The sequence below is a fragment of the Mytilus californianus genome, unplaced genomic scaffold, assembly GCF_021869535.1.
Source record: "Mytilus californianus isolate M0D057914Y unplaced genomic scaffold, xbMytCali1.0.p SCAF_7, whole genome shotgun sequence".
NCBI classification, from domain to species: Eukaryota; Metazoa; Mollusca; class Bivalvia; order Mytilida; family Mytilidae; genus Mytilus; species Mytilus californianus.
In genome coordinates, this window is record NW_026262723.1 from 99069409 (window position 1) to 99096136 (window position 26728).

The following is a 26728-nucleotide window of genomic DNA, read 5'->3' on the forward strand; positions in this document are numbered from 1 at the left end:
TGATTTCGTCAGAAGGGGACTAAAAAAATCTATATTTATAATAAGGTATCTCTCTCCTTTAATCTTTATCAATAGACCCCAATTACATGTTTTTTTTTGTTTTTTTTTCAAAACAACATCTACATTAAACCTCTGTGCAACTGGTATTTGGAAAACAATTGCTCTCTGAATCCTAGAGCTGTTTCCATATTTTTTGAGGTTTTGTAGATAGAAAACAAACACAGGATACAAAATGATACTCGCAAGTGAGTATATAATTTTTAATTTAAGATAATGTACATCACTTCAAAAATTTAGTTTGATCTACAATTAAAATAATGTAGATTTGTTTATAAAACAGTGTATTTTTTCAAAATCTACAGTGAAATCTTTTCACCAAACATCTAAATATAATAAACCATACATAAGTTCTGGATCATCTATAACACTTCATGCCTGCCTACTGTCTTTCTCAGTATGATGACCTTGAGGTGATTAGGTCAGGATTTGGACATGAAAAGTTTTACATCTACTGAAAACTAGTATTATACTTAAAACATCTTGATTCACATGTCTTTAAAGCACATCCTGATTTGGAAATGAAAAGTACATAATCTTTTAAGAGGTCAACCCAGTTACAAGGTTTATTTTTAATGACCTAAAATATCGCTTTCTGCATTTTCAACACCTTTAAATAAAATGTTGCAACTTTAAGAAATCATTGCAGTTGTTATATATAACAAAAGCAGGTTTTTTTCTTACATTTATAATTTATATCAAAACTGCTATAAACTTATGTCATTATTGTCTATAGATGGTTTGCTGCATTTAGTTACTACACTTTTAAAGAAGTCAGGGAAACTTGAATGCTTTTAAAATAATGGATACAAAAATATGTTTCATAAATATTGATGAAAAACCCAGTTCCCTGAGTCCTTCACATCCATACTGGTATATCAATAAAGGTAATACATTTCATGTCCAGTTTAATTGGTCTATTCAGCACTTATGACTTGCAACATAAAAAATATAGCACTTAGAATGGATTAAATATAGCCTTTAGTTAATCCTATAAAATTCTGTACATTCCCCTCTCTCAGACATATGGATTAGTTACCAAGAATTGCCAGCAATTCTTTTACATCAACCCAATTAGAGCACTCCCTCTCACTCACCCTTAGTAAAATCATCATCATCAAATATATTTCACAAAAAAATCCCAAGTACTATATTGCTTCGAGATCTAAACTTGGCATTTCGAATAACCGGAAAAAAACAAACAAAATACTACAAGCCAGACAATCAGTTATAGTGAAAGTAATGATAACAAAAATGAACATGGAATTCTTATTACCAACTATGACACAAGATTCAAGGGTTCTTAAATTCCTATATTAGAGACATTTGCAACATTTGATTGATAATTTTAATTCAAATTATTTAATAATTGACTTCAAAATTTCAATTCTTTCTCTCCAATCAACTTACTAGAATGGTTTTTCAAACTTGAAATAAAAGAAGATGAGGAGAAATTAGCAGGTAAAATATGACATAAATCCCCAAAATAATCCAAGTTGTAACGGGGAACATAGTTAAAATTAGATTGTTATGACAAAGAAATAAATATATCTGAGAATAAATAGACCAGAACCATAATGTGACTTCCTAATTCATACAGTTGTATAAATTCTACCACTTGTCAATTGAGTGTGATACAATATTTTCCCTCTAGACAGTTAAATATTACAATGTAAATGTTTAAAATTTAACTGATGACAGTATAAAATATTGTATTGCTTACAATTCATTGGTGGAATCTATTTCTCTAATGATATAAGATAATATATATAGGTAAACTTTATCTTTCTTTTTAATGAACTGCAAAAAAAGATTGCGTCTTTTCTCTGTGACATCATCAGATATGGTTAACTTTTTCGTTACGTTACAATAGCTTAGTCAAAGGTAAAGGTAGGCAAGAAAATTTGATGTCTTAATTTCACTTTGATCAATAAGAAAGGGTTCAAGTGAACTACACATTGATCATAAATAAATAATCATCTGGTAGAGGAGTGTATAAAATGACAACGTAATTTTTTTTTTTTTTTCCCTTAATGCAAATAAAAAAAATTCCCTTTTTGGTGCTAAAACCAAAAGCCAATAAAATGAAAGTGAGGATGAATGTTATCGTATCAGATGATTATACACAAAGATTATATTAACTCAGTTGCATACACTAATATGATAATAAACAATGAATGTTAGAAAATATCATTTAAATTGAAATCTTGTCATACAAATCTATAAGTTTGTGATGATCAATCCAGCACTTTTTAATTAAGTTTTTTTTATAGTATTGAACCAAATATAGTTTATATGAAGCTGTATATTTTTGACTCAATAAGCACAACCTCAAGAGTTGTATTTCGACTGTAAGACCACATACTAAGGATTTTATCTGTTATAAGACTGCAGTAAGGATTTCACCATATCTTAACTTTATATATATAAACAACATCACTCCAAAAAAGTTGAACACCAGTTTCAATTAACATGTAAATCATTTGTTTATCTTTGTAGCATTTTCAATTACATTAGTTGTTTATCTGGAAGAATTTTTTGTTAATAGTACTAAGCTCTTAACTGGTTTTGAATGATTGCAGTCTGTCATTTTAAAAATATTAATCACCCAATGTCTTGCTTGACCGATGACAGAAGTAAACAGTAAAACACAATGTTCAAGGTCAATCAATGACGTGCCAATACATTTTGTGAAGGCCACTTTCTATGGTACGTTATATCATTACAACTTATATAATTTTTACACTGTGGTTGAATAAATCAAGTGTAACAACCCAAGACTACAGCCTAAGCATGATCGCTTGGACACCAACAAATCTATGGTAACAAAATGTTATAATTGAATAAATAGTTTAGAAAAGAAATAGTTTCAGTTTCTCCTTTTGTGTTCAAAATTACAATCTTAAGTTAAAACAGTTTGTCTTTTTACAATTTTTCTGAGAGTTTATTTAGGAATTCAAATCTTTGATAATGCTTCATATTTGATTGTCTAAATTACATGCTGCAGACGACAAAAAAGATGGTGAGAATCATCATATATTCAAATGCAATTTTCTTTCTTACTAAAATCACAAAATAAACCAACAAAATCATAAATATTCACAACACTAAAAAAGGTGAAGTATAATTCTCTATACAAAGAATGAGAACATGCTCCTAAAAAATCTCTAATTATAACAAAGTACAGGATATTGTGTATAGTTTTGTATGTAAAACATGTGAGTCTTTGCCACACCTCCAAAATCTTTCCCCCGTTATTGTCATCTTTATTACACGACGATTACTCCAAAATCACCATGGTGATAACTCTGTTTGTAACAATTCTTCACTTAGATCAGTTATAAATATCAACTATAAATGTAAATTAGTAAAACCGATGATATTATTTTCTGTCAGTTCAAACATAGAAAAACATTGAATGAACAAATTTAAAGGAATCCGATTTAAATTAATCCTAACTGCATGGAAATGATATTGAACAAAGCATTTGATAATATATGTTGAAAGAGACAATCAATTGAACTAAGCCCCTGAAACTAGTATAAGAAAGTCCATATATAGATAGCCTGAATTTTTACATGTGTACATGATATGAAAAATTTACAATATAAGGGAATTGCACTTCTAAAAACAACTTGAAAAAGGTCTAGAATATACATAAAATGCACCAATAGCAGTTGTACTATGGAGTTTTTAAAAAATGATACAGACTTTGCAACTCGAAAAATCATCACAAAATTATTTATTGAAGCTAAATTTGACAACAGTAGTTATGTTTGAAATTAGTGGCAAGTTGCAAGTGTTAGATAAAAAACATACTCTTAAAAATATAACATGATGTTTTTCTAGCATTATTACAATATTTCAAACTGAAATTCCTATCTTAAAATATTTACTTAATTCCGTACAATGAAACAATACAATACAATCTTTTTGCAGCGTTTTATAGCTGACTGTGCAATATGGGTTTTGCTTATTGTTGAATGCAGTACGGTGACCTATAGTTGTTAGCTTCTATGTCATTTAGTCACTGGTGGAGAGTTGTCTCATTGGCAATCATACCACATCTTCTTATTCTTATATTAGAAATTCTAGCGGATATATCTCAACAGATTTTTCATGGGCAATACTGATATTTTCTATTTTCACAATAATGCAATTCTGACCTTTTATCCTGAAACTATTTTACATAGAAAAAAACCCCTCATAGTATCATAAAAATCTTCATTATAATTATTAAAGGTATTCATAGTATTGTAATTTAAGTCAAAATAAAACTCATATCACTTTATTTGCCTTCATAGAATCTAAAGAACTATTGATCATTTTATTGTCCATACAACCAAATCAAAATAATGTTAGACCATTGGCCACATTTTTATTGTTGAAGACAACATAAACCAATCAGAATGTTTTGGAAATACTACCATGAATTATTTAGATTCTGATGCTGCAAATTACCCAACTGCTTAACAAAATATATAACATGTGCCTTTTACATAATTATCAATTCCCTGAATTTTACAATTTGATTTTCAAGAAGGCACTCTTGTGGTAATAAATTAATATGTTTCTCAGTCACTGAATACCAAATTTTAAACCATGCGACTTAAGAGAAAGCTGTTCCTCAACATAGTTCCTATATTTCAACATTAAAGCTAACAAAGTTGAAGTTACAAAAGTGTTAATCTGAAATATACTGTAAAATACAAATGAGGAAAATGTGATTTGCATCTGTGATAATTTTATAAATCATAATTACATAAAACATCAGAATGAATCATGTTAATCAATTTACAGAAAATGAAATGTACATTAAAGAAGAATTGGTATGGAATGCAAGTACTTTATCGAAAATTGTGAGAAGACAAAAACTAGTTTACTATAATATACAATGCACGCTCCTAAATGCTTTCAAAGGTGATATAAACTAAAGTATTAAATGTAACTATGTTAAAAAATAACTAAACAGTTCCTAACTGAACTAACTTGAATACAAACTTTGAAACTTAACAAAAAAATATATTTCATTTAAATCATAAAACAATAAATTTTCAATATTTAGCACTAAATAGTTTTCATTTGATTAAATTTGTCAAGAAAAGAAAATGGCACACACTGTGATAACTACAAAAAGGTTGCAAGAGTTCTTACTTTAATTAACTGTACAAATATATCAAATGAATCAATTATACGTCCCTGTATACATCCACAATAGATCATAAACTACATACATCAAAGGCTATGTAGTTATTCTATTGTATAATTTCTGCTTTTTAATAATAATTTATTTTTTTTAATAATTAAAGCAGTTATTTTTTTCAATATTACTTTCTTTAGAACATAAAACAAGGAGTAACAGTTGAATTGATATTTCTCAAAATAAGTTTTTTTATTAAAATTTGTATACCTTGTTAAAGATCAATTCTTACAAACTTTATCAACTTGAGAGAAATACACAGGTAGCTTGGGCATTCTGTCCCCCTCATTTTCTGAAAAAGGTAATTCTACTAATAAATAATGGTCACAGTTAACTAGATAAGACTCTTTAACAACCTTTAACACTGTGTAATCAATAATAAATGAATGCAATTTTGCCATTTCTATACAAAATACTACTTTCACATTATCTTGTATTAATCACAATTGGCTGAAATTGCAAAATATAAAGTTTTTAAATATCTAACATGAATTTGAAGATCCTAGACACACCTATATTACAACCGGTATCCACCAACACTTAAAGATCGTGAAATCTGTGTATGACATATAGGACAGTTCATTGCTTTGGACGAACATGTATCACATAACACTCTATGACTACACGGTAGAGGTGAACTACTTTTCATCTTGTCCTGACATAAAGCACAACGAACACTCTGCTGATATAGGATCATCTGAAATCATAAATTCATACATTTAAACTGAGAGCTTTTGTTGCAAAAATAAACAATGTACTAATAATTTATCATTTCATATAATGAAAACCAAAATGTTTGCGAATACTTTTTTTTCATGTTTAACTCTTTCTAGCTTACTTCATGAGAATTTATTTTCACAATTTTCTTTTTTTTTTGTTTCTTTTTTTGGTATATTCATATAAGAGTAGATCATATAGGAATAAGGAGATGTGGTATGATTGCCAATGAGACAACTATCCACCAAAGTTCAAATGAAGTGGATGTAAGCAATTATAGGCATAGTTTGACATGTTCATGACAATTTACATTTGTGTTATCAATCTACTAGTGACAGTCATGAAAAAAAATCACTCACAATAACTAGTTGGCTTATAGTACCTATATTTCATCATTTCATGTATTTTTCATAACCATTTTTGTCACATTTAATGGCAATTCTGACAATTCAGATTTGTAAATAAAAGATATTCAATTTTTTGTTACCCACTTTGGCAGCTATATTTGGCCTATTACAGGAATTTCATATTGAATTTGATGTTTGAATTAACCACTAAGTTCTATTTATAGTAATGCAAGACATTCAAGTATGTAGACAGGATAATCACACAAAATTCATCAAACTGCACATCAAACAAAAATGGTTGAGAGTCCTTTAAAATTTGGTGTCAGAGTAAAAAAGTAGCAGGCAAGATAACTTTTTTCTATTAAATAAAGACACTTCTTACTGATAGCAAATTTTTCATTAACATTCATAGTACTATTTCTGTGCAGATCTAACTTGCTCTGATGTGTACGTTATGGTACATACTGTGTACTAACTTTAGTCTTATGAATCTTTTTTATGCTATAGACTAATTTGTTTTTTTATGAATGAGTTCCATCGGTGGACCTGAGGTCAATTGGCGTAAATGACATAAGAATTGCGTTATAGGAAATGTACGGGAAAATGCATGAATTTGAAAGTCCTCTATACACTACCTTTTCCATTCTTTCCAAATCCATTTTAAGTTGTTGTTGAACTTGTCTCATCTGTGTCAATGATAAAGAATCCAGCTCGTTTATTCGTGTTAAACACCTAATACTGTTACTGCTCACTATCTCTAGTTGTTGTTGAATAAGTTTACTTCTTTGTATTGCCTGAAATTATAAAGGCTTAAAGATTACAAAGCTAAAACATACATATTCATAAATTTAGAGGTAAATTTTTAAAGTTTGTAAAAACACATACTTCATATCAGTATCGAATCTTGAACTATGTGACAAAGGAATCGATACACAAAATTAAACAGTGGCAATAAAACCCTAATTTGAAATCAGCAAATATGGAAAAATAAAACACAATTGGTATTTCTTTTTATTTAAAATAAATGGAGAATGTGTCCCATGCCCCTGCATGCAGGGGTATTACTGGAGAACAGTAAAAGTGAAGCCACCCAAATTCGAACTCAATCTGTATTTTGTGGTAATAAGCATTGTGTATAAGTTTCATAACATTTGGTCGAGGCAAACTAAAGTGAGAGTATGAAAACCAATTTCATGACATACATACGAACAGACAGACAAGGGTCACACTTGAAGCCCCCTCCAGTGAAAGCAGGGGCATAACAATGTTGAACTTAAGATTTGGCTTATATGTCTTATATGATCTTCTACATCATTTGGTCTATGGCAGAGAGTTGCCTAATTGGAAATCATACCACTTCTTATTTTTTATATATATAGATCTCAGCAGATTTTATCTTCTTTGGAGTGACTTCAAAGAAGCTTATTCCTGTAGTATAATACTAGGAATTTTTCACCCTGAAGCTGGATTTCACCTTTAAATAGTTACCCCTTCCCAGATTTCTTTATTTTAACACCAAAATTCAGACTTGAAATTTATCAACCATTATTTATATTAAAGTGCCATTAGCTATGATTCAATATAGTATTGTGTTCTTTTTGTTTCATACATTTACAAGAACAGAATATTAAATAATAATTTGCTATTAGCAGTATATTTGTCAAATTACGCTAAAAAACATCACTGATACATAATTTTACTTTCATTTTGATCCATATGCATGCAACCTGGTATGAGACTTCAGTTGAAGATCTATTGAGCATGTGCTTAGCATGTTCAGATATTGAAAAGAATGAGATCTAAAACAAGTGAAACAAGGGTTGCCAGCAGGAAGACTGATTAGATTGACAGATTTAGCTTGCAAAAAATAATCATTCTAATACAGGTAAAACAATAATTTACATAATATTTTATCTGTGATATGAAATAAAACATAACTAGGAAACTTTGATTGTGCTTTGTCTGTATTTACATTTCTATCTATATCCAGGTCACATGCCCATCGGCAATCTTCTGAAGTTATGTCGATGGTTACTTAAATGTTCTAGTCCCACAATATGCACCACATGTTGATACTTTATAGAGATTAAATGCATTAATTCTGATATACATTTTAGTTTATAATTAATCAATTTTGAGAGTTTTATTCAAATTAGTGGGCATAAAGCCACTTTAAGATAATTGATGGTCTTATTTGAATCAAAACTGATAGAAACACATGATTTTAATGTAAAAGTTGTTAAATCGGTTATCAAGATTTGATTAACACATGTTGTTTTTCTGTACACAAGGCAAACAAAGCCTCAAATCAAATATTTCTTCAAGAAGGAAGTTATTCTTGGATAAATAAAACAGATAAAGGTGTCTTATTTTATATCTGTTTGTGTAAAAGAAAACTCTGTGGTGGAAAAGATAACATCAATGTCCTGTGTGTTTCATAAATAGCAGGTCCATACCAATGAAGAAACAGGGGAAGCATTTGTCAATTCAAATATTCAAAGAGAAATGTGTAATGCAGAATAATGCACGATCAAATATAATTTTGTGTCAACATGCAAGCCTTGTCAAATTTCTTCGATACAAACCAATAGTTAAGCCTTTGAGGAACAAGTATAAATTACCTCATCTCTCTGTTTTACAGCATGATTTTTTTCATCATCAGCATTCCTCGTCTTTCTCATTGATTCTTCTGCTTCTTTCTTCCAAGCTTCACATGCCTATAATCAAATTATGATATACTTACAAGTCAATACTTAAAATACCAGAATATTTTTGTTAGCTAACAGGTTTAAAACAAGAATGCAAGAGTTGTCATTTAAAGCATTTCATATTTTTGTAATTCAAATTATATAAGTATATTTATTTGTGCAATATGTTCAGAGTGTGGATTGGATGTTGTCAATGTTTATCTCTGCTCTCGACATACAAATTTTTAACTTCTCTTTTTTGCTATGTTATTAGTCTTCATATATATACATAAATACACACACACACTGTTGTTACATACATATTTAAATTGTGAAGATTATGTTTATGTAGAAGTGAAATTGGATTTAACAATTCACAGCATCATAAAGTGCATGATTTTGAAGGGTAAATTCTATTTAGCATTTTTAGTATAGTTTATGCACTAGGTTTTTGGTCAAGCCATCCAGTCACACCAGTGTTCTCCCCAGGCCGATATGACGCTGCGGTGTCGCAGCGCCTTCATAATATTTTAGTAGATCCTGCAGCGTCTTAATTGGCCGCTGTCCCTTAATACTTGATCCCGCAGCGTGTTAATTTTCACATTTTCATTATAAATGTTGGTTAAAATTGTCAAGTTACTGATCACCGCTGATGGGTCGGTCAGTGTTACGCAATAACTGATAATTAGTTTTACCTGAGCCACGCTTATCTCAGCCTTATCGGACTATGTTATCAGGTAAAAGCGTAAATGATTATCAAGAAGATAGATATTTTTTGAAGAAAATTCAAAATTTTAAAAACTTCAGTGCAGAAATTGAAGAAATAGATCGCAAATACATTGTATTTACGCATCGTGTGTGTGATCACTTGACCATTTATATAACGAATTTTTTCATTGGTTGAGAAGAAGAATCTATTTAAACACGACCAATGAACGTGTTGAATACACATGATAAATTTGAATACACATTGCTAAAGATATTTACGATGAAAACTATGATTGAAAGTATTAGTAGTTGAAAAAATTAAAATGAAGTTTGATTAAAGATAACGAGGAGTGATTTACTTTAAAAGAAAGTGAAAAAATGTTGCTTGCAAGGTAAATTCGTCTGAAACTGTCATATTTTTAGAAAATAAATGATCATTGAACATCGATCGTGAATCCGTGCGTCGGGAAATATGTGACAATCAACACGGGTACAGAATCGCGGCAGCTTCTGTATAATGTCACTGGTAAATAATTTCAATGGTTTTAACTTTAACAAATTTGTAAAGTTTCGTTTATCATGTTTATATCTATCTGCCAAAGATAGGATTAAGCAATAATACGCATGGAAGCGTAATGTGAAACTACGGAAACTGGTCAGCTGTTCATTTATAAAAAAAAAATGTTTTAAAAAGTTGTATACCAAATATCTTAACCATATCACATTCGATTTTATTAATTCTGAATGAACATGTTCTCTGCAAATAACAAAGGGTGAATTATAAGCAAAAGGTAGATGATGGAAGTAGAAGTTTTTTTCAGACCAATGACTTCTAATGAAAAGGGGAATACACCTCCATCTACACTGTCAGTATAAGCAGATTTCATTGCTTCTCCTAATCCCAACCAAGCTCAAGTTTTAGCAATTGATAAAAGCAAGCACCATGTTTCTGGTTTCAATGACAAGTGGCTGACTGAGTTTTCATGGCTTAGAAATGTTAAAGGGGGTATAAGCAAAAGTTATTGTGAGTGGGGGTTTAATTTTTAACCCTGAAGAGGATAAAGACAAAGTTGAGGAACAGACTGTCCAACAAAATAACACTATCTTGAAACAATATCCCTAGAAGGAGCAGAGAGTAGAGATGAATATTTATATTTTGACTTCTTTAATTGACTGAATATAAATAACTTTTTGTGTTTAAAATCAATTTATTTCATATATATATTCTTGTAATTCATTAATACTCTGCATTATTAAACACATAACACAAAGCATTATAATTCATATTGCATGTCATGATTTATGACTTATTGCTTCAGATCACAAACGTTCACTCTAAAAAAAGAGTTACGCGCCCTTGAATTTTGCGCCTTAAAAAAATCCTGGGGAGAACACTGCACACTAAATGTTCATGTTAGGTTGCAATCTTGATTGGTGGCTGTCAAGGTGACATTTTATCCATATCTCTTTAGACAGTCTAATTCATGGCAGATTGATAGATAATATCAAACTTACACATTTTGCTTGTAAATAAGCATGCTCCCAGTGATCAATTTTAGCTTTGTGGGTTGCAGACTCTTCTCTTAGCTTGTGTAATTCAGCAGCAGGGGTACTATTTGATAAACTAGAAGAATAAAGTGGTGAGTGAGGTCCTAGAGGTCCGCTCCGTGGAGACATTGAATTCACATCTGAATGTATTGTAGAATATTTACTGTTGTTATAATTTAATAAAGATGATATCTGAAAAAGAAAGTAGAAATTGTTAACTTTCTTAATCATGTTATCAAAGCATTGTTTGCGCTGTGAGTCAAACAATCTGATTTACACATCCATTCATGTATATCATTCCATTAAAAACATCATTTCTTTAGAAATGTTTTATTCAAAGTGGTTGTTGGAAGCTCTCCATTCCAGTAATGAAATGGATATACATACTCATAACACATCTCTCATCTTGGATAACTGAGATTGAATTGTTAGCCTTAAAGGGTCATGATTTTTTTTGTTTAACCAGTCAATATATTTCTTCTGATGTTGTTCTTCAATACATGTACCTCAGAGACTGTCAGAATCTTAAAGACAACATTCCTGTTTTTTTTTTATTTGCTATGACAAAATAGAAGTAGAAACAATGTTAAGGTTCTGTACTAACGATCTGAACAACTACCCAGTATGCAAACATCTGGGATGATGGCAGATGAATAAAATGGTGTTTGATACTTTTTACAAGTCACTTACATCTATATGGTTTTATTAATTGCTTCAATTCAGAATTTTGTCCCATCTTAAAATCTGTAGTAATGACATACAGGCAGCATTAGCTGGCTCAAAAACACTTTCTAATTTGATAAATCATTATTGTTTCTTTTAATTTTTGATATAGTTTAACGTGTGTTACAAAACTGCTGTATATTTGTAAAACATTCTGACAGGTTTACCAGAATATTTTCTTTATCCTCTAACAGTGCAAATACTATAACTGAAATTTGTTGAAAATAAATAATTGTTAAATTATCAAATCTATTTTTTTGTTTTCATTGAAATGCATGAAATTTGGATACACTAGCTATAATACATACATGATCATCATTCTTTTGTTGATTTGTCAACAGCTGATGAGAAAAGCTGCCAAAGGGAGAGGGTGGAGACTGTGAAAGACTTCCTACACTACCTCGTGGTAGACCTCCTGGTATACCTATAGGTAAAGAGGAGTTTCCACAACCATAACCTACAATAAAATGATTGTCCTAATTTTTAATTTAAGTTTCCTTGTAATATGATGTTAAATAGACATGAAACAATAAATAATTGCATTTAAATTTGTGGTCACATTTTATCTTGGGGACAAACAATTTCACAGTCAAGAAATTTAATACCTGATCTTAATCATATAGTTGTCTTAGATTTACACTACACTGGAAGGATGACTGGTTTTAACAGGCTAACCTATTTTAATGACCAATAATACTATCATCAACAAAAGCATCTCATCATTCCTCGCCTGCAATATCTGAATTTTTCTATAACAAGGTTAGATGAACTTTACCTTTGACCCAATTTACAGTTCCAAGTTTGATGGAGCATTGATGCCAGACTGAACATGTATAATGGCCACAATTTAGTTATTGACAGACAGACACACTGAAAAAGAATCTACCCATACTATTTCTCTCTAAACAACTTTCTGGTCATAAGAAATAAATGAACCTTAGTGAGCACACTTACATCCACCCTTTATCTCCAAACCAATGTTTCAAATACTCATTTCATTTTAATCCATGGTTTTGATGAGAAGAGTACCAACATAACAGAGGTCTACAGTTTTCTTATTAGTACCTGTCATTTTAATGTTATCATAATTGAATAGATATTGATTTCTGCTAAATAACTCAAAGGCCTGCTGCATTCCTTGGAAACCTTTTGCACACAAATTTCAGCATCCCTCTCCATAAACAGCTATATACAATTACAATGTTATGGAAAATTAATTAATTCATAAACAATACACATTGTAATTTTATAGCCGACTATATGGTATGGGTTTTTCACATTGTTGAAGGCTGTACGGTTGCCCGTAATTGCTTACATCCACTTCATTTGAACTTTGGTGGATAGTTGTCTCATTGGCAATCATACCTCATCTCCTGACTTTTATATACATGTTAATCTCTATTTACAGAAACAATAGTGAAGTATATGTGTAAACATATCTTGGTATCTTAAATGTGTCCTTAGCAATTATAGTATAGAACAGATAGAAATTACTCTCATTTTTAAAACATATTTGAACATTTGTACATTAAATCAAAAAGGTTTACCTGAGGAGATACCAGCACTAATGGAACTGCTTAATGAATTTGTATCATCACGATCTAATTCTTTGTCTAAACTGTTTAAATCAATATCATCTAAACATAGATCTTCTAATGCATGGCCTAAAATATAAACAAAATCAAGTTCCATATTGTAATAAAGTTTATATCATGGGTGCTCACGATGAAATGTCTCATTGCTTTACTGATTACAATTGCATGTTGTGCTGGAATTCATGAAGATTGAGGTATTACTATCTAAAATTTATCAACGATCCATGACAATAAAGTCAAGGTCAGACCGACTAACATGTACATGAACATCTTCCAATCAATTTATTCCCCAGAAATAAACACCCATTCTGTCAATTTAAGTATCTTGCATTAAAAGCAATATCAAGATACATAAATTTGTTTTTTTCTATTCTATATATAATTCAAGAGTTTGATTGTTCTTTCTTAACCACATGTAACATTGTTTTTGCAGTTATACATATACAATATTCACCTATAACTGATCCTACTGTATCCCCTGGTGGGTAAAAGGCTGGTGCTAGTGGAGACATATTTGAAGAGGACATTCCTGTAACACTTGCATATGAAGATGTATTAACTGCACAATTGACTGCATTGACTAATATTAAATTCTGTTTACGTTTCGCCTTTTCTACAGTGTCTATTGTATGATCACTATCTATAGATGCTAATTGTTGTTTCAGTTTAAACTGCAACAGAAAGAAATATGAAACATTATTCAGTAATACATATTAAAAGCATCAATTTGTTATTATCTGTCATCTTTACCTATTGTCAACAATGTTAGATTAACAATAGAATAAGTTCATCTATAAAACTTTCAGATATATTCAGCAATAAAATGCTCCGCAGGGCGCAGCTTGATACGACCGCAGAGGTCGAACCCTGAACAGTTGGGGCAAGTATGGACACAACATTCAAGCTTGATACAGCTTTGCATTTGGATCGTGATTAAATATTTGACACAGCATAGGTTTCTGACACAGAATGAATGTGGTCTAAGAACTTAAAAAATTTAAATTGGACATTCACCTATTATGGTCCAATATCCAAAATCTAAATACATGGTTAGATTCAGGTGTAATACCACCATTGATTTTCCCCTATTAGTCTTTGTTAAATTTGCACTTTTCCAAAAATTGTGCAGAATTTATCTTTGTTTCAAATAAAGAAATACTTGGCATGAGTAAAGTTTGATCCTGTCCAGTACTATAGAAAAAATTTCACATAACATTTCATTGCATATAAGAAAATAACCATCACTGGAAGTTAACCAATCAAATTTTCCCCCTTTTTTAACCTGTATACAAGCTTTAGTAACCATGTAACCTCAAGTTTCCAAAATATTCTATAGAAACCCCAAATAAAAAAATAATGGTGCTTTGAAATACCCACGATATATGTTTATGACCCAGAAATGTTTTACTGCAATGAAATGTAGGATCAATTACCTACAACTGTCAAATTCAAGGGAATATTTTTTTTCGACCTATTTTCGTATGCAACCGGATGTGACGTACTATGATTTGGTGGTATTACACCTAAAGAAGACTTTTTTGTTAAATAAACTGAATGTGACTTTTTTCCTTTGTTATACTGGTTATTTCAAGCATTCCTGTCAAGTTTTGTCATAATCAGTTCAATAGTTTGAGAAAAATCTAGTATAATGTAAGACGACATCTACAGCGATTCGAGCTAAATTTCTTCAAAAAATCCAAACCAAGCTGCATCATGATAGAATATAGTGTGGACCAATAAATGATCAAATATTTATCTCATCTGCCTACAAACAGTTGAATATGATACAAAAGATGACTTTAGGATGATAAATACTACCAATGGACCTCTTTGTCTTCCTTATAGGGTCTCTTTTGGTCCATTTATACCTCTCATTTCCTCAAAATTTCTACTTTATAGGCCAATAAATAAAAATTTTGGGGTAACTTTCACTCATTTATGATAGAAATGTTATAATAAATGATTAATTGAAGTATTCAAGCTGAATGAACTATCCGTATGAAAGTTTACTGTCTCCAAGGAGGTTTCAATAAGTCCTTATGTAAAACTTAAATTTACGCCGCGTTCCAGAGAGGGACATAAAAAGCTTCTCTTTTGGTGAATAATTTGTTGTTACTGCTTTAAAAATAATTTCATTTACTTAAAACTTTATATTTATTAAAGTATTTCTTAGGAAAATTTTTCTAGTATAGCAGAATATAAGAAAAAAGGAGAAAAAGCTCCCAAAAACTCTAAGTATGGCTTATTCTGTCAACTAATATTCATGGTAAAGTCCTATTTCGAGGAAATTTTCTCATAAAATGTGTTTTGGAGACTCAATCCACTCAGAATATTTCATTATTAGTAATATTTCACTTAAATAGCAAGAAATTTTAACACATGAGAGTACTCACAAGGTCAAAGGTGCATGTACAGCTTCCCATATTAGGTGTAATACCACCATTGATTTTCCCCTATTAGTCTTTGTTAAATTTGCACTTTTCCAAAAATTGTGCAGAATTTATCTTTGTTTCAAATAAAGAAATACTTGGCATGAGTAAAGTTTGATCCTGTCCAGTACTATAGAAAAAATTTCACATAACATTTCATTGCATATAAGAAAATAACCATCACTGGAAGTTAACCAATCAAATTTTCCCCCTTTTTTAACCTGTATACAAGCTTTAGTAACCATGTAACCTCAAGTTTCCAAAATATTCTATAGAAACCCCAAATAAAAAAATAATGGTGCTTTGAAATACCCACGATATATGTTTATGACCCAGAAATGTTTTACTGCAATGAAATGTAGGATCAATTACCTACAACTGTCAAATTCAAGGGAATATTTTTTTTCGACCTATTTTCGTATGCAACCGGATGTGACGTACTATGATTTGGTGGTATTACACCTAAAGAAGACTTTTTTGTTAAATAAACTGAATGTGACTTTTTTCCTTTGTTATACTGGTTATTTCAAGCATTCCTGTCAAGTTTTGTCATAATCAGTTCAATAGTTTGAGAAAAATCTAGTATAATGTAAGACGACATCTACAGCGATTCGAGCTAAATTTCTTCAAAAAATCCAAACCAAGCCGCATCATGATAGAATATAGTGTGGACCAATAAATGATCAAATATTTATCTCATCTGCCTACAAACAGTTGAATATGATACAAAAGATGACTTTAGGATGATAAATACTACCAATGGACCTCTTTGTCTTCCTTATAGGGTCTCTTTTGGTCCATTTATACCTCTCATTTCCTCAAAATTTCTACTTTATAGGCCAATAAATAAAAATTTTGGGGTAACTTTCACTCATTTATGATAGAAATGTTATAATAAATGATTAATTGAAGTATTCAAGCTGAATGAACTATCCGTATAAAAGTTTACTGTCTCCAAGGAGGTTTCAATAAGTCCTTATGTAAAACTTAAATTTACGCCGCGTTCCAGAGAGGGACATAAAAAGCTTCTCTTTTGGTGAATAATTTGTTGTTACTGCTTTAAAAATAATTTCATTTACTTAAAACTTTATATTTATTAAAGTATTTCTTAGGAAAATTTTTCTAGTATAGCAGAATATAAGAAATAAAATGCTTCGCTGGGCGCAGCTTGATACGACCGCAGAGGTCGAACCTTGAACAGTTGGGGCAAGTATGGACACAACATTCAAGCTTGATACAGCTCTGAATTTGGATTGTGATTAAATATTTGACACAGCATAGGTTTCTGACACAGAAAGAATGTTGTCTAAGAACTTGAATTTTTTTAATTTACCCTTTGGACCTTAATGTAGACCAATTTAAAAAACAGGACCCAAAATTAAAAATCTAAATACACGGTAAGATTTGGCATATCAAAGAACCCCAATAATTAAATTTTTGATGAAATCAAACAAAGTTTAATTTTGGACCCTTTTGACCTCAATATGAACCAATTTGATAGCGGGCCCACAAATAAAAAATCTAAATACATGGTAAGATTCAGCATATCAAAGAACCCCATATATTCAATTTTTGTTGAAATCAAACAAAGTTTAATTTTGGACCCCAATTTAGACCAACTTGAAAACTGGGCCAAAAATCTAAAATCTAAATACATGTTTAGATTCAGCATATCAAAGAACCCCATATATTCAATTTTTGTTGAAATCAAACAAAGTTTAATTTTGGACCCCAACTTGGACCAACTTGAAAACTGGGCCCATAATCAAAAATCTAAACACATGTTTAGATTCGGCATATCAAAGAACCCCAAGAATTCAATTTTTGTTAAAATCAAACTAAGTTTAATTTTGGACCCTTTGGACCTTAATGTAGACCAATTTAAAAACGGGACCCAAAATTAAAAATCTAAATACACGGTTAGATTTGGCATATCAAAGAACCCCAATAATTCAATTTTAGATGAAATCAAACAAAGTTTAATTTTGGACCCTTTTGACCTCAATATGAACCAATTTGATAGCGGGTCCACAAATAAAAAATCTAAATACATGGTTAGATTCAGTATATCAAAGAACCACAAGAATTCAATTTTTGATGAAATCAAACAAAGTTTAATTTTGGACCCTTTTGACCTCAATGTGGACAAAGTTGATAACGGGGCCCAAAAATCAAAAATCTAAATACATGGTTAGATTCAGCATATCAAAGAACCCCATATATTCAATTTTTGTTGAAATCAAACAAAGTTTAATTTTGGACCCCGATTTGGACCAACTTGAAAACTGGGCCCATAATCAAAAATCTAAATACATGTTTAGATTCAGCATATCAAAGTACCCTAAAAATTCAATTTTTGTTAAAATCAAACTAAGTTTAATTTTGGACCCTTTTGACCTTAATGTAGACCAATTTGAAAACGGAACCAAAAATTAAGAATCTAAATACACGGTTAGATTCGGCATATCAAAGAACCCCAATAATTCAATTTTTGATGAAATCAAACAAAGTTAAATTTTGGACCCTTTGGACCTCAATGTGGACCAATTTAAAAACGGGGCCCAAAATCCAAAAACTTAATACACGGTTAGATTCAGCATATTAAAGAACCCCAAGAATTCAAGAATAAAACCCCATTGAAATTGATCAAGAAATAAGCAATTTATACAAAGTATCTTCTTTTGCACAATACTGTGCAATTGAATATTTCTTGCTATTGTGCAATACTGTACAATTGACAATTTCTTGCTATTGCGCAATATTGTGCTATTGGATATTTCTTGCTATTGCGCAATACTGTGCAATTGAAGATTTCTTGCTATTGCGCAATACTGTGCAATTGAAGATTTCTTGCAATTGTGCAATACTGTGCAATTGAAAATTTCTTGCTATTGCACAATACTTATTATATAATAATTTACACATTCTGTTTGGTGTGTATCTCCTACCATATCATTATTATTTGCTTTTAAATATTAATCAGAAATAACCAACTTAAAATGGAAAATTTTAAAAGAAAAAAAAAAGGAAAAAAAGAAAAAAAAAGAAAAAAAAAATCCCCCCCCCCCAAATTTTTTGAACCCCCTTATGATTCATCACCCCCAAACTCAATCCCAGCCTTCCCTTTGTGGTATGGTACCTTGCAGTACAATTTCAGAGAGATCCATACACTTGAACACAAGTTATTGTCTGGAAACTAGAAAAATGCTTATTTTTGGCCCCTTTTTGGCCCCCAATTCCTAAACGTTTCTGGCAACTACCCCCAAACTCAATTCCAGCTTTCCCTTTGTGATATGGAACCTTGTAGTACAATTTCAGAAATATCCAAACACTTACACACAAGTTATTGTCATGAAACTAGAAAAATGCTTGTTTTTTGCCCCTTTTTTGGCCCCTAATTCCTAAAATTTTGAGGCAATTACCCCCAAAATCAATTACAGCCTTCCCTTTGTGATATGGAACCTTGTGGTACAATGTCAGAGAGATCCATACACTTACACACAAGTTATTGTCTGGAAGTTACAAAAATGCTTATTTTTGGCCCCTAATTCCTTAACTGTTGGTACCATAACCCCCAAAATCAATCCCCACCTTCCTTTCGTGGTATTGAACCTTATGGTAAAATTTCATGGAGATCCATTCACTTAAACTAAAGTTAGAGTGCGAAAACCAATGTGTCTTCGGACGACGCCGGACGACGCCAGACGACGACGACGCCAACGTCATACCAATATACGACCAAAAAATTTTCAATTTTTGCGGTCGTATAAAAAGGAGAAAAAGCTCCCAAAAACTCTAAGTATGGCTTATTCTGTCAACTAATATTCATGGTAAAGTCCTATTTCGAGGAAATTTTCTCATAAAATGTGTTTTGGAGACTCAATCCACTCAGAATATTTCATTATTAGTAATATTTCACTTAAATAGCAAGAAATTTTAACACATGAGAGTACTCACAAGGTCAAAGGTGCATGTACAGCTTCCCATATTAGGTGTAATACCACCATTGATTTTCCCCTATTAGTCTTTGTTAAATTTGCACTTTTCCAAAAATTGTGCAGAATTTATCTTTGTTTCAAATAAAGAAATACTTGGCATGAGTAAAGTTTGATCCTGTCCAGTACTATAGAAAAAATTTCACATAACATTTCATTGCATATAAGAAAATAACCATCACTGGAAGTTAACCAATCAAATTTTCCCCCTTTTTTAACCTGTATACAAGCTTTAGTAACCATGTAACCTCAAGTTTCCAAAATATTCTATAGAAACCCCAAATAAAAAAATAATGGTGCTTTGAAATACCCACGATATATGTTTATGACCCAGAAATGTTTTACTGCAATGAAATGTAGGATCAATTACCTACAACTGTCAAATTCAAGGGAATATTTTTTTTCGACCTATTTTCGTATGCAACCGGATGTGACGTACTATGATTTGGTGGTATTACACCTAAAGAAGACTTTTTTGTTAAATAAACTGAATGTGACTTTTTTCCTTTGTTATACTGGTTATTTCAAGCATTCCTGTCAAGTTTTGTCATAATCAGTTCAATAGTTTGAGAAAAATCTAGTATAATGTAAGACGACATCTACAGCGATTCGAGCTAAATTTCTTCAAAAAATCCAAACCAAGCCGCATCATGATAGAATATAGTGTGGACCAATAAATGATCAAATATTTATCTCATCTGCCTACAAACAGTTGAATATGATACAAAAGATGACTTTAGGATGATAAATACTACCAATGGACCTCTTTGTCTTCCTTATAGGGTCTCTTTTGGTCCATTTATACCTCTCATTTCCTCAAAATTTCTACTTTATAGGCCAATAAATAAAAATTTTGGGGTAACTTTCACTCATTTATGATAGAAATGTTATAATAAATGATTAATTGAAGTATTCAAGCTGAATGAACTATCCGTATAAAAGTTTACTGTCTCCAAGGAGGTTTCAATAAGTCCTTATGTAAAACTTAAATTTACGCCGCGTTCCAGAGAGGGACATAAAAAGCTTCTCTTTTGGTGAATAATTTGTTGTTACTGCTTTAAAAATAATTTCATTTACTTAAAACTTTATATTTATTAAAGTATTTCTTAGGAAAATTTTTCTAGTATAGCAGAATATAAGAAATAAAATGCTTCGCTGGGCGCAGCTTGATACGACCGCAGAGGTCGAACCTTGAACAGTTGGGGCAAGTATGGACACAACATTCAAGCTTGATACAGCTCTGAATTTGGATTGTGATTAAATATTTGACACAGCATAGGTTTCTGACACAGAAAGAATGTTGTCTAAGAACTTGAATTTTTTTAATTTACCCTTTGGACCTTAATGTAGACCAATTTAAAAAACAGGACCCAAAATTAAAAATCTAAATACACGGTAAGATTTGGCATATCAAAGAACCCCAATAATTAAATTTTTGATGAAATCAAACAAAGTTTAATTTTGGACCCTTTTGACCTCAATATGAACCAATTTGATAGCGGGCCCACAAATAAAAAATCTAAATACATGGTAAGATTCAGCATATCAAAGAACCCCATATATTCAATTTTTGTTGAAATCAAACAAAGTTTAATTTTGGACCCCAATTTAGACCAACTTGAAAACTGGGCCAAAAATCTAAAATCTAAATACATGTTTAGATTCAGCATATCAAAGAACCCCATATATTCAATTTTTGTTGAAATCAAACAAAGTTTAATTTTGGACCCCAACTTGGACCAACTTGAAAACTGGGCCCATAATCAAAAATCTAAACACATGTTTAGATTTGGCATATCAAAGAACCCCAAGAATTCAATTTTTGTTAAAATCAAACTAAGTTTAATTTTGGACCCTTTGGACCTTAATGTAGACCAATTTAAAAACGGGACCCAAAATTAAAAATCTAAATACACGGTTAGATTTGGCATATCAAAGAACCCCAATAATTCAATTTTAGATGAAATCAAACAAAGTTTAATTTTGGACCCTTTTGACCTCAATATGAACCAATTTGATAGGGGGTCCACAAATAAAAAATCTAAATACATGGTTAGATTCAGTATATCAAAGAACCCCAAGAATTCAATTTTTGATGAAATCAAACAAAGTTTAATTTTGGACCCTTTTGACCTCAATGTGGACAAAGTTGATAACGGGGCCCAAAAATCAAAAATCTAAATACATGGTTAGATTCAGCATATCAAAGAACCCCATATATTCAATTTTTGTTGAAATCAAACAAAGTTTAATTTTGGACCCCGATTTGGACCAACTTGAAAACTGGGCCCATAATCAAAAATCTAAATACATGTTTAGATTCAGCATATCAAAGTACCCTAAAAATTCAATTTTTGTTAAAATCAAACTAAGTTTAATTTTGGACCCTTTTGACCTTAATGTAGACCAATTTGAAAACGGAACCAAAAATTAAGAATCTAAATACACGGTTAGATTCGGCATATCAAAGAACCCCAATAATTCAATTTTTGATGAAATCAAACAAAGTTGAATTTTGGACCCTTTGGACCTCAATGTGGACCAATTTAAAAACGGGGCCCAAAATCCAAAAACTTAATACACGGTTAGATTCAGCATATTAAAGAACCCCAAGAATTCAAGAATAAAACCCCATTGAAATTGATCAAGAAATAAGCAATTTATACAAAGTATCTTCTTTTGCACAATACTGTGCAATTGAATATTTCTTGCTATTGTGCAATACTGTACAATTGACAATTTCTTGCTATTGCGCAATATTGTGCTATTGGATATTTCTTGCTATTGCGCAATACTGTGCAATTGAAGATTTCTTGCTATTGCGCAATACTGTGCAATTGAAGATTTCTTGCAATTGTGCAATACTGTGCAATTGAAAATTTCTTGCTATTGCACAATACTTATTATATAATAATTTACACATTCTGTTTGGTGTGTATCTCCTACCATATCATTATTATTTGCTTTTAAATATTAATCAGAAATAACCAACTTAAAATGGAAAATTTTAAAAGAAAAAAAAAAGGAAAAAAAGAAAAAAAAAGAAAAAAAAAATCCCCCCCCCCCAAATTTTTTGAACCCCCTTATGATTCATCACCCCCAAACTCAATCCCAGCCTTCCCTTTGTGGTATGGTACCTTGCAGTACAATTTCAGAGAGATCCATACACTTGAACACAAGTTATTGTCTGGAAACTAGAAAAATGCTTATTTTTGGCCCCTTTTTGGCCCCCAATTCCTAAACGTTTCTGGCAACTACCCCCAAACTCAATTCCAGCTTTCCCTTTGTGATATGGAACCTTGTAGTACAATTTCAGAAATATCCAAACACTTACACACAAGTTATTGTCATGAAACTAGAAAAATGCTTGTTTTTTGCCCCTTTTTTGGCCCCTAATTCCTAAAATTTTGAGGCAATTACCCCCAAAATCAATTACAGCCTTCCCTTTGTGATATGGAACCTTGTGGTACAATGTCAGAGAGATCCATACACTTACACACAAGTTATTGTCTGGAAGTTACAAAAATGCTTATTTTTGGCCCCTTTTTGGCCCCTAATTCCTTAACTGTTGGTACCATAACCCCCAAAATCAATCCCCACCTTCCTTTCGTGGTATTGAACCTTATGGTAAAATTTCATGGAGATCCATTCACTTAAACTAAAGTTAGAGTGCGAAAACCAATGTGTCTTCGGACGACGCCGGACGACGACGACGACGACGCCAACGTCATACCAATATACGACCAAAAAATTTTCAATTTTTGCGGTCGTATAAAAAGGAGAAAAAGCTCCCAAAAACTCTAAGTATGGCTTATTCTGTCAACTAATATTCATGGTAAAGTCCTATTTCGAGGAAATTTTCTCATAAAATGTGTTTTGGAGACTCAATCCACTCAGAATATTTCATTATTAGTAATATTTCACTTAAATAGCAAGAAATTTTAACACATGAGAGTACTCACAAGGTCAAAGGTGCATGTACAGCTTCCCATATTAGGTGTAATACCACCATTGATTTTCCCCTATTAGTCTTTGTTAAATTTGCACTTTTCCAAAAATTGTGCAGAATTTATCTTTGTTTCAAATAAAGAAATACTTGGCATGAGTAAAGTTTGATCCTGTCCAGTACTATAGAAAAAATTTCACATAACATTTCATTGCATATAAGAAAATAACCATCACTGGAAGTTAACCAATCAAATTTTCCCCCTTTTTTAACCTGTATACAAGCTTTAGTAACCATGTAACCTCAAGTTTCCAAAATATTCTATAGAAACCCCAAATAAAAAAATAATGGTGCTTTGAAATACCCACGATATATGTTTATGACCCAGAAATGTTTTACTGCAATGAAATGTAGGATCAATTACCTACAACTGTCAAATTCAAGGGAATATTTTTTTTCGACCTATTTTCGTATGCAACCGGATGTGACGTACTATGATTTGGTGGTATTACACCTTCAGCATATCAAAGAACCCCAAGAATTCAATTTTTGATGAAATCAAACAAAGTTTAATTTTGGACCCTTTTGACCTCAATGTGGACAAAGTTGATAACGGGGCCCAAAAAATCAAAAATCTAAATACATGGTTAGATTCAGCATATCAAAGAACCCCATATATTCAATTTTTGTTGAAATCAAACAAAGTTTAATTTTGGACCCCGATTTGGACCAACTTGAAAACTGGGCCCATAATCAAAAATCTAAATACATGTTTAGATTCAGCATATCAAAGAACCCTAAGAATTCAATTTTTGTTAAAATCAAACTAAGTTTAATTTTGGACCCTTTGGACCTTAATGTAGACCAATTTGAAAACGGAACCAAAAATTAAGAATCTAAATACATGGTTAGATTCAGCATATCAAAGAACCCCATATCTTCAATTTTTGATGAAATCAAACAAAGTTTAATTTTGGACCCTTTGGACCTCAATGTGGACGAATTTAAAAATGGGGCCCAAAATCCAAAAACTAAATACACGGTTAGATTCAGCATATTAAAGAACCCCAAGAATTCAAGAATAAAACCCCATTGAAATTGGTCAAGAAATAAGCAATTTATATGAAGTATCTTCTTTTGCACAATACTGTGCAATTAAATATTTCTTGCTATTGCGCAATACTGTACAATTGACAATTTCTTGCTATTGCGCAATATTGTGCTATTAGATATTTCTTGCTATTGTGCAATACTGTGCAATTGAAGATTTCTTGCTATTGCGCAATACTGTGCAATTGAAGATTTCTTGCTATTGTGCAATACTGTGCAATTGAAAATTTCTTGCTATTGCACAATACTTATTATATAATAATTTACACATCCTGTTTGGTGTGTATCTCCTACCATATCATTATTATTTGCTTTTAAATATAAATCAGAAATAACCAACTTAAAATGGAAAATTTTAAAAGAAAAAAAAAAAGGAAAAAAAGAAAGAAAAAAAAAATCCCCCCCCCAATTTTTTGAACCCCCTTATGATTTATCACCCCCATACTCAATCCCAGCCTTCCCTTTGTGGTATGGTACCTTGCAGTACAATTTCAGAGAGATCCATACACTTGAACACAAGTTATTGTCTGGAAACTAGAAAAATGCTTATTTTTGGCCCCTTTTTGGCCCCAAATTCCTAAACGTTTATGGCAATTACCCCCAAACTCAAACCCAGCTTTCCCTTTGTGATATGGAACCTTATAGTACAATTTCAGAAAGATCCATACACTTACACACAAGTTATTGTCCTGAAACTAGAAAAATGCTTGTTTTTTGCCCCTTTTGGGCCCCTAATTCCTAAAATATTGAGCAATTACCCCCATCATCATCCCAGCCTTCCCTTTGTGGTATGGTACCTTGCAGTACAATTTCAGAGAGATCCATACACTTGAACACAAGTTATTGTCTGGAAACTAGAAAAAAATGCTTATTTTTGGCCCCTTTTTGGCCCCCAATTCCTAAACGTTTTGGCAATTACCCCCAAACTCAATTCCAGCTTTCCCTTTGTGATATGGAACCTTGTAGTACAATTTCAGAAAGATCCATACACTTACACACAAGTTATTGTCATGAAACTAGAAAAATGCTTGTTTTTTGCCCCTTTTTTGGCCCCTAATTCCTAAAATTTTGAGGCAATTACCCCCAAAATCAATCCCAGCATTCCTTTTGTGATATGGAACTTTGTGGTACAATGTCAGAGAGATCCATACACTAACACACAAGTTAAGTCTGGAAGTTACAAAAATGCTTATTTTTGGCCCCTTTTTGGCCCCTTATTCCTTTACTGTTGGTACCATAACCCCCAAAATCAATCCCAACCTTCCTTTTGTGGTATTGAACCTTGTGGTAAAATTTCATAGAGATCAATTCACTTAAACTAAAGTTAGAGTGCGAAAACCAATGTGTCTTCGGAGGACGCCGGACGACGACGAGGACGCCAACGTCATACCAATATACGACCACAAAATTTTTTTGCGGTCGTATAAAAACTAATGAATACTGTAAATTCCTAAATTATTGCGAGGTTTTTATTAATGAGAATAATTCGACTCCTTGAGTATTGCAATAATAAGAACTTGCATTCTAATATCTGATACATATATCTGTATGTAGCTTTTTCTAAAATCGCAATAATTAAAATTGCATTTTTGTTTATTCTTCAAAAATGCACACAATAATTTGATTTTACAGCAGGTGACAAATCAACAACTGCATTGGACGTGCA

The 26728-nt window shown here is 31.4% G+C and overlaps 1 protein-coding gene and 1 long non-coding RNA gene across 3 annotated transcripts in view; one reads left to right on the forward strand and one right to left on the reverse strand.

Moving 5' to 3' along the window:
* Positions 1-228: 228 nt before the first annotated feature.
* LOC127709188 (RING finger protein unkempt homolog) overlaps positions 229-26728 on the reverse strand; it is a 49915-nt gene continuing 23415 nt past the window's right edge. For both annotated transcript variants that reach the window (XM_052214585.1, XM_052214586.1), the window contains 7 exons: positions 14037-14253; positions 13535-13651; positions 12296-12444; positions 11232-11456; positions 8943-9038; positions 6957-7115; positions 229-5954 (listed from right to left, as the gene is read on the reverse strand). In XM_052214585.1, the coding sequence (XP_052070545.1) occupies positions 5775-5954; positions 6957-7115; positions 8943-9038; positions 11232-11456; positions 12296-12444; positions 13535-13651; positions 14037-14253 (1143 nt within the window). In that variant the 3' untranslated portion in view covers positions 229-5774. The remainder of the gene's footprint in view (positions 5955-6956; positions 7116-8942; positions 9039-11231; positions 11457-12295; positions 12445-13534; positions 13652-14036; positions 14254-26728) is intronic.
* Positions 14401-26496, forward strand: LOC127709204 (uncharacterized). Its single transcript, XR_007985547.1, has 2 exons — positions 14401-14642; positions 24473-26496. It is a non-coding gene; the product is annotated as an uncharacterized LOC127709204 (long non-coding RNA).